Raw genomic sequence first — 14,722 nt, forward strand, 5'->3', positions numbered from 1 at the left:
GACTCAAGAGCATGGAACAACCGACCGAGTAGCTCAGGGAACTCTGAGGATGCAGATGATGTGGTGATCAGGGTCTAGGACCGGAAAGGCGGACAGGATTGTGTCACCACATCGGCCCGGTGGGAATTGCCGGCCGTGGAAGGCGCCACGCTCATTTCGGCCATTGCGGAAAGCGAAGATGGATGGCTGCCGGTGCTCACCACCACACGCTTGGTGACATCTCCAATACCACACATGTCAAGGCACTCAAGGTTACAAGCTAAGACAAGCATATGAGAGATGCCATTCGAATCACAGACCGACATCGAACTCTTCGTCTTCGTGCCGCAGGAAGAGCTTGTACCCTTGTTCCGGCAAGGGTCAGGAGAGGAAAGGGCGGAGATGATGCTAGACATGAGGCATCGCAAAGTCTGATCGGACACGCTGAGTCTCAGTAGAAGTACACCTTGTCTTTGAAAGCAGCAAGAGTCTGCTTCAGCTGGCGGCGACGGGCTTGAGGGACTGTAAGAGAAGAGGACGGTGCCGGAAAATTAGTATGGGCCCGGGCACTCGTGGTTGAACCACCCCCACTCATTGACTGACCGTCTGATCTACGATTTTCTTCCGCCGAAGCTTTCAAGGCGGCATCGGCCTTCCCTTCTCCCTCATCGGTGGGCGAGGTTTTGCCGTCTTCGTCGTCATCTTCTAGCCAAAGGCTCGTATCGACGGTGCGGATATAAGGCTGGCCCGGCTTGGAGTGCGACTCTTCGCCATCGAAGCGCTTCTGCAGCCAGCGAAGGGTAGGAGGGAAGCCAGTGAAGCACAGAGTGACGTGCTTGCTCAGTCTATCTCTGATATACTCGATGCTGGCTCCCTTTTGGGCCCAGTGATCGACAAGATTGTCCAGATCGGCAGTGGGAACAACTTCATCGTGCAAGCTGCCCAGGATGAGCATGGGTTGTGATGGCACGGAACTTTCTGGTCGATCCAAATTGAGCTGATCAAGAATCTTGCGGGGAAGTGCTTCTTCTAGAGGTCTCTCTTGTCTGAAATACGTCGTTCCGAGTACATCTTTCAGGAATGAGGCGAACATGAAGCCACCAAAGCAAGACTCGGCAGCTTTGCCGTAGAGCTTCTTCCCTGCGGGGGTGAGGCTAGCCTCGAGCCACTGCTTGAGCGCGGGATAACTGTTGCTCTGCGCAAGCGGTCCGAGAGGTGAAGATGCAGATGAGACTATGGTGACCCACACTTGTCGCCGGTCAAGCGCTCTCTAAGGCACTCACCAATCCTACCATCACGCCTATGATGAGGCCCGCCGCCATGTTGTCATTCATGTGGTATGCGCAAGATAGTGGATTGACTACGATAGCAAAAACAATCGCCACCCGGTCAGATTTGAGAATGACAACGCTTATCGCTTTTGACTCACCAGGGAGACCACCCGCCGCCCATCCCACAATCTTGCTCGTCAGCTCAGGCGCATAAAGAGCCTGTTGAGAAGCGGCCCAGCCGACAGCTTGAGCACCGGATGAATATCCCCAGAAAGCAAGCTTTGCGTCTGGCTGCACTTCCAGGGCCCCGAACATCAAGACAGCGCGGGCTGCGTCGAGTGCACATCGTCCTGCGAGAGGCCCGTTGCCGAAGGCATCTTGCTGGCCCATATACTGAGGGAAAAGTAATAATTCAGACAGAAAGACAGATTCGGTCAGGGATCTGGGTGAGCGGTGCCAGCTGTGACGGTACCAAAGCAACGAGGCCACGCACATCTGGGATGACACAGATCCACCCTTGATCGAGAAAGTTGCTCATGAAGGGCGACTCTGAGAGGGCTGTTGGGGGTACAGCCAAGAGGAGAGGAGCCAAGAGGAGAGCAAGGATATGAGAGGTATGGTGCGCGTGGTTGTGAGACAATGGTAATGACGCATTCGAGTTGTCGCGACTGCCGAGCGTACTCACAAGCGAAACGAGCCGCGCTACCCTTTCTCAATGAGTAGCTCGTTCGGCACTCTGAGATGGCGGCATCCGTCTTTGGGAGCTGAAGTAAGATTCTATCTTTTGAGGAGTTGTTCGGCATGATGACTACAAACACACTGACAGCAGCCTTGTCATCGGCGTCGGTGTATACATAAGCAACCTGCCAAGTTTTAAGCTTAGTGCCGTCGATACCAGGGAAGGGGGTCAGCTCGATGGATCTGTAGCTGAGGATGTGACCGGGCTTATAAGCGGCTAGAGCAGCGGGAGTGGCATTGATGTAGTAGAATGGATCGTCCTCAGGGTATGGCTTATAGGCCTTCTTGATGTTGAGGGATACGAGTGCTTTATGGCAAGACGAAGAGGTGTCCTCAGCTCGATTGTGAGCTGTTGTGTCTTCGCCGCCAGCTTGGGAGATGTCGAGGCAGGCTTGATTGTAGGCGTGATCGTAGTCTGTGTCTCGTTGCAGGCCTACGGTACGCAGAGCCCGATCGAAGATGCCGAGGGATGACTTGGGAGGGCACATGGCGACGGCGTATATTCTGGTTGAGAGCAAGCTACAATGGGGCAGAAGTGGGTGAAGTAGGAAAGGAGAAGAGTATTGAGCTCAGCAAGTGTGAGCATTGGCCCTCATATCCTCTGCACTGCTCTGCACCCGCGAATCCGGGGCGTCGTCCTTTGTGCCTGAGACAATCAATGGCCAGGCACACCGCACGCGACGATCCCGGCGGCGTGGAGCGGCTGCCTCGGAGACTCACGCACCGGGCCATCGAGATGACGCAGGTAGTCAGAGGGGCTCAACAAGTTGTACATTGGGAGGCATGCTGATGGCCGATGACCAGGTGGGGGGGGGATACGGGGGTCTCTCAGCCGTGCCAATCGAAAGGTGGGTGCCGCCTTGAGCTCAGGTATGGTGCATTCTCCCGCCATAGATCCCTCCTCATGATTTTATGATGAATGCATTATGCTCATACACACTTCCTTGCACTTGCAGACGCACTTTCTTGCTTTGTCCTATCACGCAGTGGGCAACGAAGACCAGAAGAGTCAGGAGCATTGCAAAGGTCAGCGCTGCTTGCAGTCAAGGTCAGATGAACGGAACGGAAGCAAGGACGCAAGGCGAGTCGAGGCGAATGCACTGACCTCCAACCGACGCAGTGGGACAAGACAACTTAGTCTACCACCATTTCACCACTGTCTAACCATATCACCTCACAAGGGAGGAACATTCCGGCCATTCACCTATAAGCCTCCGTCCTCGTCGCATCCAGTTCAGCCATCTTCGATCCACCACCATACCCGATATCCGGTCCTGCGAGTTTATTCAAACAAGCCACCTCCTCCTCATAGAGGACAGCCCAACGCCGTTACCAGGTCACTGCTTCCGCTGATACCTAGCCTGACACTATAATCTCTGCTGGAGATGACAGGCGCTAATACTTCGGCAGCATCATCGGGAGCCAGCAATCAATGGGCATCACTGAGCTTCGTGGAGGTCTTGGAGGACCTCAGCTCCAGATTTATCGTCAATCTGCCCAGCGAGGAGTTGCAGAGGATAGAGAGGATATGTTTTCAAGTCGAGCAGGCGTAAGTAGAGAGGGAAAGAATGGCACAGAAAGGGTCCGCATTTTCCAACACCTGACGTACTTCGGCTGCCACGCTCGTCTACGATCTCTCAGACACTGGTTCTACGAAGACTTCCTACGCCCTCTCAATCCCAAGCTTCCCTCTCTCAATCTGCGCAAATTCTCCATCTACATTCTGCAGACGGCATCGCTCTCTGTACCTCTCATCCGACAGTACGTATCCAGTAACAATGATGCCAACAGTAGCGGGACAATCCAAGACTTGTCAGCCCTAGGAGGACAGACCTACGGATTGGAGGCCGCATTTGATGAGTTTATGAAGTACAAGACCAGAGTGCCCGTCTGCGGCGCGGTCTTGCTCTCGGAAGACTTCAAGAGCTGCGTGTTGGTAAAAGGATGGAGGTCGAGTGCGGCCTGGGGCTTTCCCAAAGGCAAGATCAACCAATCTGAGTCGCACAGGGATTGCGCAGTGCGGGAGACACTGGAGGAGACAGGCTTCGATTGCTCTGAGCTCTTGGCTCCAGAATCCCCCCACTGGATGGAGCTCAATGTCAGGGAACAAAAGATGAGGCTGTACATCGTGCCAGGGGTACGGAAAGATACCGTCTTTGAGACGCAAACGAGGAAAGAGATCAGCGTGAGTCAGTGATCAAGCAGTAATAGGCGGCTATCTGTGCCTCACACCTAGTCTTTCCATTACCACAGAAAATCTCTTGGTTCAAGCTCTCGGATCTGCCTACATGGAAGCAGTCTCAGGCGGGAGGTGGGGGCGGTCTGGCAAGCGCTAATGCTGGCGCGAAGTTCTACCTGGTCACACCCTTCATCGGCAAATTGAAGCAATGGATCCGTGACAACAAGAAAAGAGTCCAAATTGAACAAGGCGGTATCCCAGGCGCAGACTTGGAGCAGTCATCGGCCATGGCATCCACTGAATCCACCGCTATGCGAGTCGCTCCAGCACAGCCTCTAGCTGAGCAAGCTACAACAGCACCTTCCTCCCTTTCCCAGTCAAATGGCGACTCTGCGACGTTGCTAGCCCTGCTCCAAGGCTCGAATGCTCGGCCCGCGCCGCCACCTGCTCAGTCCTTGGGCACCTTCAATCCTCACGCTCATCAATCGGTGGTCCCTCCAGTGCTAGCCTCCGGCCCAGCTGCATCTGCTGCCTCATCTCGAACAACTCACTACCCACAGCCGTCGGATCCTGAGCAAATTCTCGCACAACAGTTGCAGAACCAACATCTCTCTGCTCCCAGTAGCCAGTCTCCCCTTCCAGCACCAAGAGCGGCAAAGAGCAGTGGCGGGACACTCAAACTGTTGGAAATGCTGAGTCCCAATGCCCCTGCTGCACAGCCGGCCGCGCTGGCGAGTGAGAATCCAGCTCCTGGGCAGGATTTGGGAGAAGAACACGAGAGGGCAAGGAAGAGGGAGGCGCTGCTGTTACAATTGATGGGAGGCGATATTGAGCCTTCTTCCCAACAGGGCGCCAAAGCGAGTGGGACGCATCAGCACAACTCTCCTGATGGATTCGGTCAATTCGCTGAGCGACCGAATACAGCGATCCCGAAGACAGCAAAGGAGGCTTCGCTTCTAGCGATGCTGCAAAATGGAGACGGCTTTCTTGAACAGGCGCCTCAGCAGTGGCAGCAGCAGCAACATGAAGCTACCCACGTTGTTGGTCCCCCGGCTCCACCTCTCAATGTCATGCATGACCAACGCGATCAACATCAAGCTACTGGAACCTATCCGCAAGGGGGAGCCAATGGTCCCTACTTGTCCCCTCCACCTCCACCTCATGCCGTCGCGGGAATTCACTCGCCAGATGTGGGTCGGGCATCACTACTTGCCATGCTGAACGCGGGACCGGTCACATCAAGTAGGGGAGCGCCCCAGAACCTTCAACAGCAAGCTCACATGTACCCACAGCCAGTGCCGTATCCTCACCACCTGCCTAGCATGCCCCTTTCAGGTCCTCCACCTCCGCACATTCAACACTCTGGCTTTCCGCCTTGGCAGCAATACCCGCAACATCCTCATGGCCCCCAATCTGCTCAGCCTGGCTTTCCGCCGGGTCCGATGCCGCCGATGGCTCACATGCCGCCGATGGCGGGACCTCCCTTTTCCTCCCAACATCATTCTCAAGGTCAATTCCACCAGCAGCCGCACAATGATGGCCGAGGTCTTGGCTTGCCAGAAGTACAGAACGGAGGGGGAGGACAATTTGGGCCTCCCTTGCCCTTTTCGCCTCCGATGCAGCAGAATGTGGGTGTACCTAATGGTCCTGCAGGCGGTCCTGCACCGCCAAAGCAGAACGGCAATACAGGTGGGCTTCTAGCTTTGCTGAATGGGCCCTAATTTGATTACAGGTGCGGTGCATTGATCGGAAGTGTGTAAGCGAGGAGCTCTCAATTGTCGCTCTTGCCAAAGCTGTTTCCGCCCTCTTGTTGCAGTATGCTTGTACCACCAGACTGTACGATTGTAGACCGACGCTTTTGCACGGTGTACGTTCTCATTGCATCACTAGCTGATCCAATTCATCCACTGACTGCTTTGCCTTAAGCGGACTTCTCCAATTGTGAGCTGTTTCTCCAAGATCGCATTTATCGATTTCGCCCCGCTCCGCTCAGTCTTGGGAGTGACTTGGCTCGAGCGCGGCTGTTGATTGGCGGCAAAAGTGCGCTTCCGCTGAGGCCAATGATTGACTCCACCACCATCCAACCTAATCACCACTACAATTGCCTTCTTCCCCCGCATCATCCCTACCTCGTATCTGATGCTGCTCTCCTCTCTACAGCTGCCACGCTGACCCTGACTTCATGTCTGCAGGTGCTGATACTGCAATGAGCGGCAGGATCCCCGCCGTGTCTCCCTCAGTGGCCACAACAACCACCGCCTCCGAGCGTCGGTCTAAACCCGGTGAGCCATCATCATCCAAGAAGAGGCCGGTCGTGAGGGTCAAGAAGCATGCTTCGACAAGCTCCGCAGCCCCTGCCGCTCCCAAGGCAGCAGAAGCGGTGGTGAAGCGTCCTTTCAGGTCCTCCCTCGCTTCGGCCAATCGTCCCGCCCGCGTTGCAGACCCTGTCCCATGTCCTCAGTGCCGCGTCTCTTCAGCATGGTATCTCTGCCAGCATTGTGTCCAGGCCAAGCTGGAGAAGCATCGTGCGAACATGATGAGACTCACGACTGCTCGTGATGCTAGCAGGAGAATGACGGATGCTCTACTGGGCAACGACTTCACGGAAGAGGAGGATGGCGCTATTATGCCTGACCCCTTCGGCCCGCCTTCGGATCTGCCCCGTAATCCTCATCCGATTGCGTCTCACCACGGCAGAGCCATCTCAAGTCGCTGGTCGCAGCTCACTGGTCAGGTCGCAGATCGGAGCGCTGATGTTGAGACCTCTCTGAGGGATGTTGCAATGTTGAGGGAAAAGGTCGAGGCGAAGCGAGCCGAGCTAGCCAGGCGGAGAAGCTACCTCACGGCGGCTCGTCGGATGCTCAGTGCAGAGGCTGAGGTCACCCAACCTGGTGGGTACAGAAGAAGTCTTGAGGTACAGATCCAGCAGCTGCGTAGAAGGGTCCAGCTACAGCACGAGGAGCTCAATCGGACCCGCAAAATCCGGCAGTTACAGCTGCTCGGCTACTACTCTGTAGCGCCTCCGACAAACAGCGGTACGCATCTCCTGGCTAGAGCTCGAGAACGATTCATGCCAGGTGCATTCGAGCCCGTAGGTAGCCCTCCCAGCTCGTTGGCGCCGACGCACAATAGTCTCTCGTCGGAGTGGACCATCCTCCCGTCCACCAGTCCTCTCGCTCTGCCCCTTCCTACCTCTTCCGACATCAGACGCTTCTCAAGAGCCGACATCAATACAGCTGCGAGCCTTACGTGCCAAGTACTGCAAGCGATGGCTGCGATATGCGGGGTGGCTCTGCCCTTCAGGATGTCCTCTGATGAGAACGGACGATGGTCTTTCACACCGGATGAGCTCTGGGCACCAGCAGGAATAGCTACGTGAGTTTATAAGATGGAAGGCTGGGCCAATATGCGCGACACTGATCACTTCAGCGTCGATTCTTCCTGCGACAGTACATCCCTCAAGCTCCATCTCGGTCAAAGCGCCTATGCCGCAATCTCTGGCGCTCCTGCCACACCTCAATCAGCCATATCAACCGCTGGACGAGGGATCGAAGCCTCGGTGATGTCCCTTGGCGCCTCGACCCTCAGTACCTTAGAGAGCTTTGTCACGCTGCCTGGCCGCAACAACAAGACTTGGGGAAGAGCTTCGGCCCTCCAAGCTCACGGCAACCCTGGCAAGGAAGCTGCTGTAGCAACCGACGCGCAATCGGGTGCGGCAACGAGCAGAAAAGTTGATACAGCTCTGGCGTCTGCTCGGGACTTCTGTCGCGCTCTCGTCATGCTGGCATACAATGCTGCCTACTTTGCCTGGAGTCAAGGAGTTCAGATCGATTTGGTGAAGGCTGGCGGAAGTACTCTGAGGCTGCTGTACGAAGCCGCTCATGCGGTGGGCACCAAGTGAGTGAGAGCGCGTTGCAATGCGTTGCAATGGGATTAGAGTGTGTTGATCATGTTTCTGACGTCACTGTCCTTCTCACCTCCTACCTTCAGACGATCTCACCTCGCTGTACCCCCTTCTTCGACCGCTCTACACGATTTCACATTCCCCACCCTGGACTTTTCCAAGCTGCTACAGCTCCACGAGCTCCATGACGGCACAGCTACACCGCCAGGAGGAACGGGAGGAACCCCTTCGTCGCCCTCGTCCTCATCCTCTGCCTCACGCAGAAGTGCTTCAGCTACAATAGCTTCGAGACCCCTAATGGAGGAAAGCTATGTAGATGCTGGGCAAGTAGCTGCGAGCCTGCTCAATCTCGATGCGCAGCCCGTGGAGCGCAAGGAGAGCCGCTCTGGTGCTGCTCGATCCAAAGGAGGTCAAGCCTCTACAAGTATAGCCAGTCCCAGCTCCAATACCACTCCATTGCGCTCCTCGGGAGCACCAGCAGATCGACGCACGACTGCTGCAAGCAAGGCGGGCAGCACGATGACAACCACGGGGACGACGATGAACCACGTTGCTTCCTCGCCCGTCAGTCTGGACTTTCTTCGTCAGAGGGGACAGAAGGAAGCCGCCAGGGCCAGCGGTAGCGGCAGCACTTCTGGGACTGGCGCTGTGCGATCTTCTATCGCAACTGGTACGCCCTCGACCTCGACCTCGCGCCCGCGTGTAGACTCTGCGGGTCAGCGAGATCTGCCGCTGGGAGCAGGAGTAGGGGCAGGGGCAGGTGCGGGTGGAAACGAGAAGCTGCGGGATGGTTCTGCCGAGTCCAGGAACAGGAGCAGCCAGAGTCGAGCCATCGACAGCGGGCGGAGCAAGGTCTCTTCTTCCTCTTCTTCTGCAAGAAAAGGAGACAATGCCTCCACGCCCTCTCGGGCCTCGGGCAGCGACTTGGTCCCTGCTTCTGCTTCTGCCCCTGCGTCTGTACCTGCGTCCGCGGGCACTGTCATTTTCAACGGCAAAGAAATCGGGAGTAGTCGGAGCGGGCGTCGCAAAGGAAAAGATCAGACGCAAGTACAGACTACAGAAGGTCGGACATCTTCAATGAGGACTGCTCTGGGGAGAACGGGGATCGAGGCAGGGAGGGAAAGAGGCTCGGCTGATGGGGCTCGGTATGCTTCTTCTTCTTCTACGCCTAGGAGAACGACCGTGACTGCAACCGCGACTACTGCCGCTGCTGCTGTACCTGCCTCTGCGGAAGGGTCGATGGAGGACAAGGGAAAGGGCAAGTCGGTCCAGTCGGACGAGGCGGACGAGTGGGACGTTGTATGAGTATAGTTATTTCGCGCCCGTGGTGGGATGGGGCTCTTGGTCTGCCTGACACCCTGGCCACTTCCCATGATGTTCGACTTTTTGTATTGTACACTATATGCTTCTCTCCTGTTGACTTGCACTCTTGCTATCACTGTATACTTCACGCCATCAATTCATCAAGCCTCATGCCTGTCCCGGTCCGTGCGTGAGTCATCCCATGCCTCTGCCTGCCTTTCCAGCATCCGTCCATAGTCCACGCTCACCCTGGAGATATCTAGGCATGCTGCGCCACTTTTGCCTCGATGACCGGGTTCATCACTCGTTGGAAGACGGTCATTGCGACTGACAAGAGGGAGAGGCTGCGAGGCAAGGTGAGGGCAGGTGAGGTAGGAGGGGTACAGGGTGAGCTCACGAGTCGTCTTTGTTGGCGCGGTTGAAGAAAGAGGACGACTCACCCGAGGGATGTGTAGGGACCGCCGGTGGTATCTGAGCTGGACCTCACGCTGAGGGGCTTGTAGTGGGCGATGTGAGCCAAAGCGACTGAACACAGCGGGAATAGGGTCGCGAAATCAGTACCCAGCCTCATCCTCAATCTCTTCCTCTTGTCGCACTGCATGCCATTCACACCATATCATCCTCTGCCCTCCTCTTTCCACTCACACAACAATCCTACATAAGCAAAATGGGGCATTCTTGTCAGGAGTGCTCCACCGGAGATGATGCTCGCGCTCGCCAGGAGGCTCCCGTAGGCATCGAGGTCATCGCTGCGCCATTCTGCCGGGAGGGTAAAGGGGCGCACCCGGTCGAAACGACGCGGGTCGGAGGTGTCCAGGCGGGGTACTGTGGGCGTTGTGGAAGAGGAGGTCATGCTGAAGTGGACAAGACGGGCGGGAGGAAGGTACGGTGGATCTAAGCGAATGACTTGAATGGGCTGGTCAAGGCGTAGAAGGAGGTCGCTTCTCTCCGTTCCGGTGTGGAGAAGTTGTGCCTGGCGAGGGGATGCGCGTGGGAGCGTGTGGCTTTGAGGCGAGTCGACCTTCTCACCGCCATACCCGACAAGGTCACTTACTCCTCTACATCGTCCCTCATCTACTCAACATGGCATTCTCCTTTGGCGCTCCTGCCTCCACGAGTCAGCAAGGCACAGCTGCTCAGCCTTCAACGGGAGGATTCAGCTTTGGCAATGCATCGACTTCTCAGCCCCAACAGCCCCAGCAGCAGCAGCCATCCACGAGCGGCTTCAGCTTTGGATCTTCGAATCAGCAACAACAGCAGCCAAACGCTGGCGGGGCTACTGGAACAACGGGGGGCTTCAGCTTCGGTCAGCCTCAGCAACAGCAGCAAGCTGGCCAGCAGAGCTCCACTGCTACCACTAGCGGGGGTTTCGGAAGTGGCTTGTTTGGAGGCGGAGGAGGAGCATCGAGTAGTCTGAACCAGTCGCAGGCTCCGAAGCCCAGCGGCTTTTCCTTTGGGAACAGCACGACACAGCAGCAGCCTCAACAGCAGAACCAATCCCAGTCTCAGCAGCAGCAGAATCAGCTGGGTCAGTCTCAATTCGGTGTCTCGCAGCTGGGGACAAGTACCTCGGGACAACAACAGCAGCAGCAGCAGCAGAGCCAGCAGCAGGACAAGCGGTTGGGAGCTTCTCTTAATCAGAAGATGGAGGCGGTTAGATTGGCTTGGGACACAAATAACCTGCAGACCTGCCGGTTCATGGTGAGTCAAAGGCGAACATCTCTACTGAACTGTCAAAGATGGGCAAGCTGATTGTTCCCCTCTCAACTACGATCCTTCCCTCTGTACTGCTAGACCTACTTCTACAACAACATTCCGCAGGGCATCATGCCACCCGCCGGACCAGCTGGAGCCGGTGGAGGAGGTCCCTTCGAAAGCAATCCCAATTTTGGTAGGAGGCAGGATGCAGTTGGGCCCGTTCACGATGCCTTGTGGGAGAGAGCTAGCAGAGAGAACCCAGACCGGACGAGGTGAGTGAGACGCGTCACTGCATGCGCAGGGCAAATTTGTATGTTGACCTACAGTACTTTCTCCTCATTTGCAGATTGGTACCAGTCCTTGCCATTGGCTTTCCGGACCTCAAGACACGACTGACAGCTCAGGAAGGTGAGGCAACACGTCAGTCCTCCCACCTCAAGACGATCAACGAGAGGATATCAGCCCTAGAGCAAAAGCACAGTCTGAGCGACTCGGTGCGGACCTCGGCAGCCATGAAGAGGCAAGCAGCCCTGCATCACCGCATCGTCAGCATCGCGCGCAAGTCTCACGTACTCATCCCTTCCCTGAGAGGAACGAGCGTGACCAAGGAGGAGGAGGCGCTGCGAAGCAAGCTGGAAGCCTGTGAAGCTGAGCTTGAGTCGGCTGGAGGCAGCGATGGAAGCGGACTCGGCGGAAGTGGTTCTGGAGCGACCAGTGGGCGCTTAAGGGCACGAGTGAATGAGCTATGGAGCATGCTGGGAGCCGTCAAGACACGGAGAGAGATGCTGGAGCAAGAAGGCAGGAAACCCAGTGTTGAGTGGGCAGTCGTCGATGAGCGCGGCGTGGAAGAAGTGGCCAATGTGAGTACGATCGCGGCAGGGCGGGTCACATGACCCTACCACCGTACCGATTTGACATTCCCCCAAATTCCCTGTGCATCCCATCTCCACAGATTCTCGCACAGCAGCAGCAAGGTCTCAACCACCTCATTGCCACGCTAGAGGAGGACAGCCGAGCACTCGATACAGTCCTGCAGGGTCTCAAAGGCGTGCAGCTCATCGGGACAGTCAAGAGCGGAGCAGGGCTGAGAGGAGCGACAATGGCGTAGAGCCGGCGGACGTAGGTGTTCTGCATGTTCAGATCTGGCGATCTGCTGATCAATACATCCATTACGAGCAGAAGAACGGTACACCTGCAAGAGAATGAAGGCAAGCGCAGGAGGTGATCAACAACATGTCTATGCTTGTTTCGTAAAGAAGAGCTTCCGCATCCGGGTCCGATCGTACCAGCATCCCCTCCCTCTCCGGTACCTACTGGAGGCGCAGAGGGCCGAGCGCAGCGCAGCGGAGCAGTGCATTGCTCCTCTTCTCGACTTACCCTCGATCAATGTCTGACACACGCCCAGCGACGCAGGACAAAGGCCCCAGCTCGCCCACGCGCGCGCGCGCGCGCCTCTGTCGCTAGTCTTGTCTACCTCTGCTCCCTAAGCCGGCCGATCGATCCGTCGCGGTGGACCGGGGGAGGAGGAGGACCGAGCGTGCGTGCGTGCGTGCGTGCGCACCTTGGCGCGTAGGCATCCGAAGCTGCACCTCCGCCTAGCGCTGCATTGGAAGCTGGCACTCCCAAGCTCGTCCGGACCTCTGGTACCCGTGATAAGATCCGAGAACCGAGCTCCGAGATCCGCGGGGAGGGGGGTCCGAGCCGCCTGTCAAGTCCTGATCTCATCGACTTTGTGCGTCTTGAAGCCAGAGGGAAAGCGGAGTGGAGAGAACGCGCCCCCTCGATGATTGTTCCATGAGTTGGTCTAGGGCGGACGTGCGTAAGAGGTAGGAGTTGAGACTAGGGTCGGAATAAAGTGTGATGGCTCGTTCCTGGGTGGGACGTCTTTGATTAGAGTAGGATGTGATTCGCGGCTTGAAAGGAGAGGGAGGGTTGTGGGCTCATATAAGGGGCAGCTCGTGGATACTACTGTCTATCCTTCTGTATCGTCATTCAACGCAGCTCACACTTCGATCTCACTGCAGCATCGTCACTCTGAAGTACTTCCCTCGGAGCTCTCTACACGAAGTAAGCGCTCCTTCTGTAACATCAACAATGCCCCGCCTCAATTCAGCTGAGATTCACTTGCATGGCTCTACCTTTAGCGTGGTTCTCAACTCACCACTGGCCCACTTGTCTGCTTTCCAAGCCTTGCTCGAGCTGGCCGTGTGCGCTTTTGGTAAGTGAAAAGTGCTCGACAGAGACCGTCCAGTACGCCCTTGCCTCGCTTTTGACCCTGGACCTCCATCCTCCTCCACAACGTAGCTTCAGCCCGCGACCACCCCACCTCCACGGCCCGGGACAGCGATTCCCTCCAGCTCGCCTCGAATGAGCTCGGTGCGCAAGTTTCTCACCTTCACGCCCGCGTCGGCGAAGAGGTGCTCACAGCAGTACTGTACAGCTGGCTCTGGTCATGTCTGCGCGCCGAGAGAGGGCACACGGAAGTGTACCAGTCGGAACTTAATGCTTATCGTACGCGTAGTCGGGAAGGATGGCCGAAGAGGACATTGCTGGAGCTGGCGAAGACGATTAGGGCTAGGAGAGAGGATGTGAGAGCGCTAAAGGACGTCGCGACTTTTGCGTGAGTACTGACTGGAGGGCGTCGAGATGATCAGTGGCACCTTGCTGACCTCTCTTGCGCCACTTGTGTACTCCTTCCTTCGCAGCGTCGAGGTGCTGCGTATCCTACGCTCGTCCAACCCACCACCCTCATACATCGACACCGTAGCTCAACATCAAGAGGCTCCACCCACCTATACAATACTACGTTGCAGTCACTTGCCCCAAGATACTGGTGCCCGTCTCCTTTCTGCTCCTACTTCTGCCGTAGCTGTGGCACCAAGGCGCGCGTTGGGTAATCGACGAGGTCCTTTCCAACCCTCCATCGTCCAGAAACGAGCATCATCCCCGGCTCTCCGACGCTCCTTGGACGCAGCCGCAACACCGATATGTCCTCCTGCTACTTCACGCTCCTCCAGCACGAGTAGTCTCGCCTCTGATCAAGACGAAGGAAGCTCGGACAGATCGGTACGCAGACGTCGACAGGGTCCGGATGGTGCCTCCCTCACGGCAACAGTACCAGCGGCAGCGGCAGGGTCTGAATGTCCTCCAACAAGCACACGGCGCTCGACCTCCCTGCTCTCGGGTACACCATCGACCACGACCCCTCCTGCCTCGCCCTCTTCACCAGCCTGGTCCGCATCGCCCTCCTCTGCTCATGCCAACTCCAGTGCCAACCCCAACGGCAACGGTGATGGTGAGGAGAAGACTGAGGCACAGCTCTCCTTTGAGCGCTGGCTCGACGCACCGCACTGCCCCAAGGCCGTGCCACAGTGGCACTTTCAACCTGCAGAGGGCGAGGCGGATTGGCTGACGGAGATGCTTGTTTGAGAAGGCAGTTGCGCTTGCGACAGCTGAGCTTTTCATGTGCTGTGCCAACAGACCGTCCATGTAATCGATTGCTTCTCTCACACTATCGACCGCCTGGGGCTGCTCATACCTCCGATGCTTGCCCGCAAGCGCCACTTGCCTCGTCATCAGCTCGTGCTACAATGTTACCATTGCGATACAGGGGCCCTGTGGTATTGATAGATTGTGAGAAGTCAAATTAGA

At 56.7% G+C, this 14,722-nt stretch overlaps 6 protein-coding genes across 6 annotated transcripts; 4 read left to right on the plus strand and 2 right to left on the minus strand.

Annotated features, from left to right (window-relative positions):
* Positions 1-205: 205 nt before the first annotated feature.
* Positions 206-2,766, minus strand: BCV69DRAFT_289029 (LIP-domain-containing protein; the record flags this gene model as incomplete). The annotated part of the gene is made up of 6 exons (XM_025493655.1): positions 206-684; positions 707-1,174; positions 1,341-1,643; positions 1,744-1,808; positions 1,936-2,320; positions 2,713-2,766. The coding sequence occupies 6 exons, from the start codon at positions 2,761-2,763 to the stop codon at positions 616-618; spliced, it is 1,341 nt and encodes a 446-aa protein (XP_025351239.1). The 3' UTR covers positions 206-615.
* Positions 2,767-3,130: 364 nt separating this feature from the next.
* Positions 3,131-6,015, plus strand: BCV69DRAFT_265549 (DCP2-domain-containing protein). Its single transcript, XM_025490787.1, has 3 exons — positions 3,131-3,537; positions 3,630-4,173; positions 4,242-6,015. The coding sequence occupies exons 1-3, from the start codon at positions 3,374-3,376 to the stop codon at positions 5,886-5,888; spliced, it is 2,355 nt and encodes a 784-aa protein (XP_025351240.1). The 5' UTR covers positions 3,131-3,373; the 3' UTR covers positions 5,889-6,015.
* A 234-nt stretch (positions 6,016-6,249) lies between these two features.
* Positions 6,250-9,557, plus strand: BCV69DRAFT_279981 (hypothetical protein). The gene is made up of 3 exons (XM_025491442.1): positions 6,250-7,542; positions 7,618-8,064; positions 8,158-9,557. The coding sequence occupies exons 1-3, from the start codon at positions 6,350-6,352 to the stop codon at positions 9,374-9,376; spliced, it is 2,859 nt and encodes a 952-aa protein (XP_025351241.1). The 5' UTR covers positions 6,250-6,349; the 3' UTR covers positions 9,377-9,557.
* On the minus strand, positions 9,188-10,287 carry BCV69DRAFT_279982 (hypothetical protein). Its single transcript, XM_025491443.1, has 3 exons — positions 10,019-10,287; positions 9,814-9,898; positions 9,188-9,717 (listed from the first exon to the last, which is right to left on the minus strand). Exons 1-3 carry the CDS (start codon positions 10,224-10,226, stop codon positions 9,633-9,635), a joined length of 378 nt encoding a protein of 125 aa, XP_025351242.1. The 5' UTR covers positions 10,227-10,287; the 3' UTR covers positions 9,188-9,632.
* A 124-nt stretch (positions 10,288-10,411) lies between these two features.
* BCV69DRAFT_19733 (hypothetical protein) lies at positions 10,412-12,360 on the plus strand. The gene is made up of 4 exons (XM_025489649.1): positions 10,412-11,074; positions 11,168-11,343; positions 11,418-11,931; positions 12,024-12,360. The coding sequence occupies exons 1-4, from the start codon at positions 10,457-10,459 to the stop codon at positions 12,177-12,179; spliced, it is 1,464 nt and encodes a 487-aa protein (XP_025351243.1). The 5' UTR covers positions 10,412-10,456; the 3' UTR covers positions 12,180-12,360.
* A 621-nt stretch (positions 12,361-12,981) lies between these two features.
* On the plus strand, positions 12,982-14,654 carry BCV69DRAFT_19735 (hypothetical protein). The gene is made up of 3 exons (XM_025489650.1): positions 12,982-13,289; positions 13,376-13,691; positions 13,777-14,654. The coding sequence occupies exons 1-3, from the start codon at positions 13,166-13,168 to the stop codon at positions 14,498-14,500; spliced, it is 1,164 nt and encodes a 387-aa protein (XP_025351244.1). The 5' UTR covers positions 12,982-13,165; the 3' UTR covers positions 14,501-14,654.
* The last annotated feature ends 68 nt before the right edge of the window (positions 14,655-14,722 follow it).

Source organism: Pseudomicrostroma glucosiphilum (assembly GCF_003144135.1).
Source record: "Pseudomicrostroma glucosiphilum strain MCA 4718 unplaced genomic scaffold BCV69scaffold_1, whole genome shotgun sequence".
In the NCBI taxonomy this organism is placed as follows: domain Eukaryota; kingdom Fungi; phylum Basidiomycota; class Exobasidiomycetes; order Microstromatales; family Microstromataceae; genus Microstroma; species Microstroma glucosiphilum.

What these genes read in the sequence shown, in the direction of transcription:
- BCV69DRAFT_265549 (XM_025490787.1), top strand. Translation starts at nt 3,374, where the DNA reads ATGACAGGCGCTAATACTTCGGCAGCATCATCGGGAGCCAGCAATCAA. An exon ending in TGTTTTCAAGTCGAGCAGGC is followed by an intron (nt 3,538 to 3,629) that starts GTAAGTAGAGAG and finishes ACGATCTCTCAG; the next exon opens with ACACTGGTTCTACGAAGACT. An exon ending in AAACGAGGAAAGAGATCAGC is followed by an intron (nt 4,174 to 4,241) that starts GTGAGTCAGTGA and finishes CCATTACCACAG; the next exon opens with AAAATCTCTTGGTTCAAGCT.
- BCV69DRAFT_279981 (XM_025491442.1), top strand. Translation starts at nt 6,350, where the DNA reads ATGTCTGCAGGTGCTGATACTGCAATGAGCGGCAGGATCCCCGCCGTG. An exon ending in GCACCAGCAGGAATAGCTAC is followed by an intron (nt 7,543 to 7,617) that starts GTGAGTTTATAA and finishes TTCCTGCGACAG; the next exon opens with TACATCCCTCAAGCTCCATC. An exon ending in GCTCATGCGGTGGGCACCAA is followed by an intron (nt 8,065 to 8,157) that starts GTGAGTGAGAGC and finishes TCCTACCTTCAG; the next exon opens with ACGATCTCACCTCGCTGTAC.
- BCV69DRAFT_279982 (XM_025491443.1), bottom strand. Translation starts at nt 10,226, where the DNA reads ATGACCTCCTCTTCCACAACGCCCACAGTACCCCGCCTGGACACCTCC. An exon ending in TGCTTATGTAGGATTGTTGT is followed by an intron (nt 9,899 to 10,018) that starts GTGAGTGGAAAG and finishes CGCTGTGTTCAG; the next exon opens with TCGCTTTGGCTCACATCGCC. An exon ending in GGTCCCTACACATCCCTCGG is followed by an intron (nt 9,718 to 9,813) that starts GTGAGTCGTCCT and finishes CTTGCCTCGCAG; the next exon opens with CCTCTCCCTCTTGTCAGTCG.
- BCV69DRAFT_19733 (XM_025489649.1), top strand. Translation starts at nt 10,457, where the DNA reads ATGGCATTCTCCTTTGGCGCTCCTGCCTCCACGAGTCAGCAAGGCACA. An exon ending in TGCAGACCTGCCGGTTCATG is followed by an intron (nt 11,075 to 11,167) that starts GTGAGTCAAAGG and finishes CTGTACTGCTAG; the next exon opens with ACCTACTTCTACAACAACAT. An exon ending in GAGAACCCAGACCGGACGAG is followed by an intron (nt 11,344 to 11,417) that starts GTGAGTGAGACG and finishes CCTCATTTGCAG; the next exon opens with ATTGGTACCAGTCCTTGCCA.
- BCV69DRAFT_19735 (XM_025489650.1), top strand. Translation starts at nt 13,166, where the DNA reads ATGCCCCGCCTCAATTCAGCTGAGATTCACTTGCATGGCTCTACCTTT. An exon ending in GCTGGCCGTGTGCGCTTTTG is followed by an intron (nt 13,290 to 13,375) that starts GTAAGTGAAAAG and finishes TCCACAACGTAG; the next exon opens with CTTCAGCCCGCGACCACCCC. An exon ending in AAGGACGTCGCGACTTTTGC is followed by an intron (nt 13,692 to 13,776) that starts GTGAGTACTGAC and finishes CTTCCTTCGCAG; the next exon opens with CGTCGAGGTGCTGCGTATCC.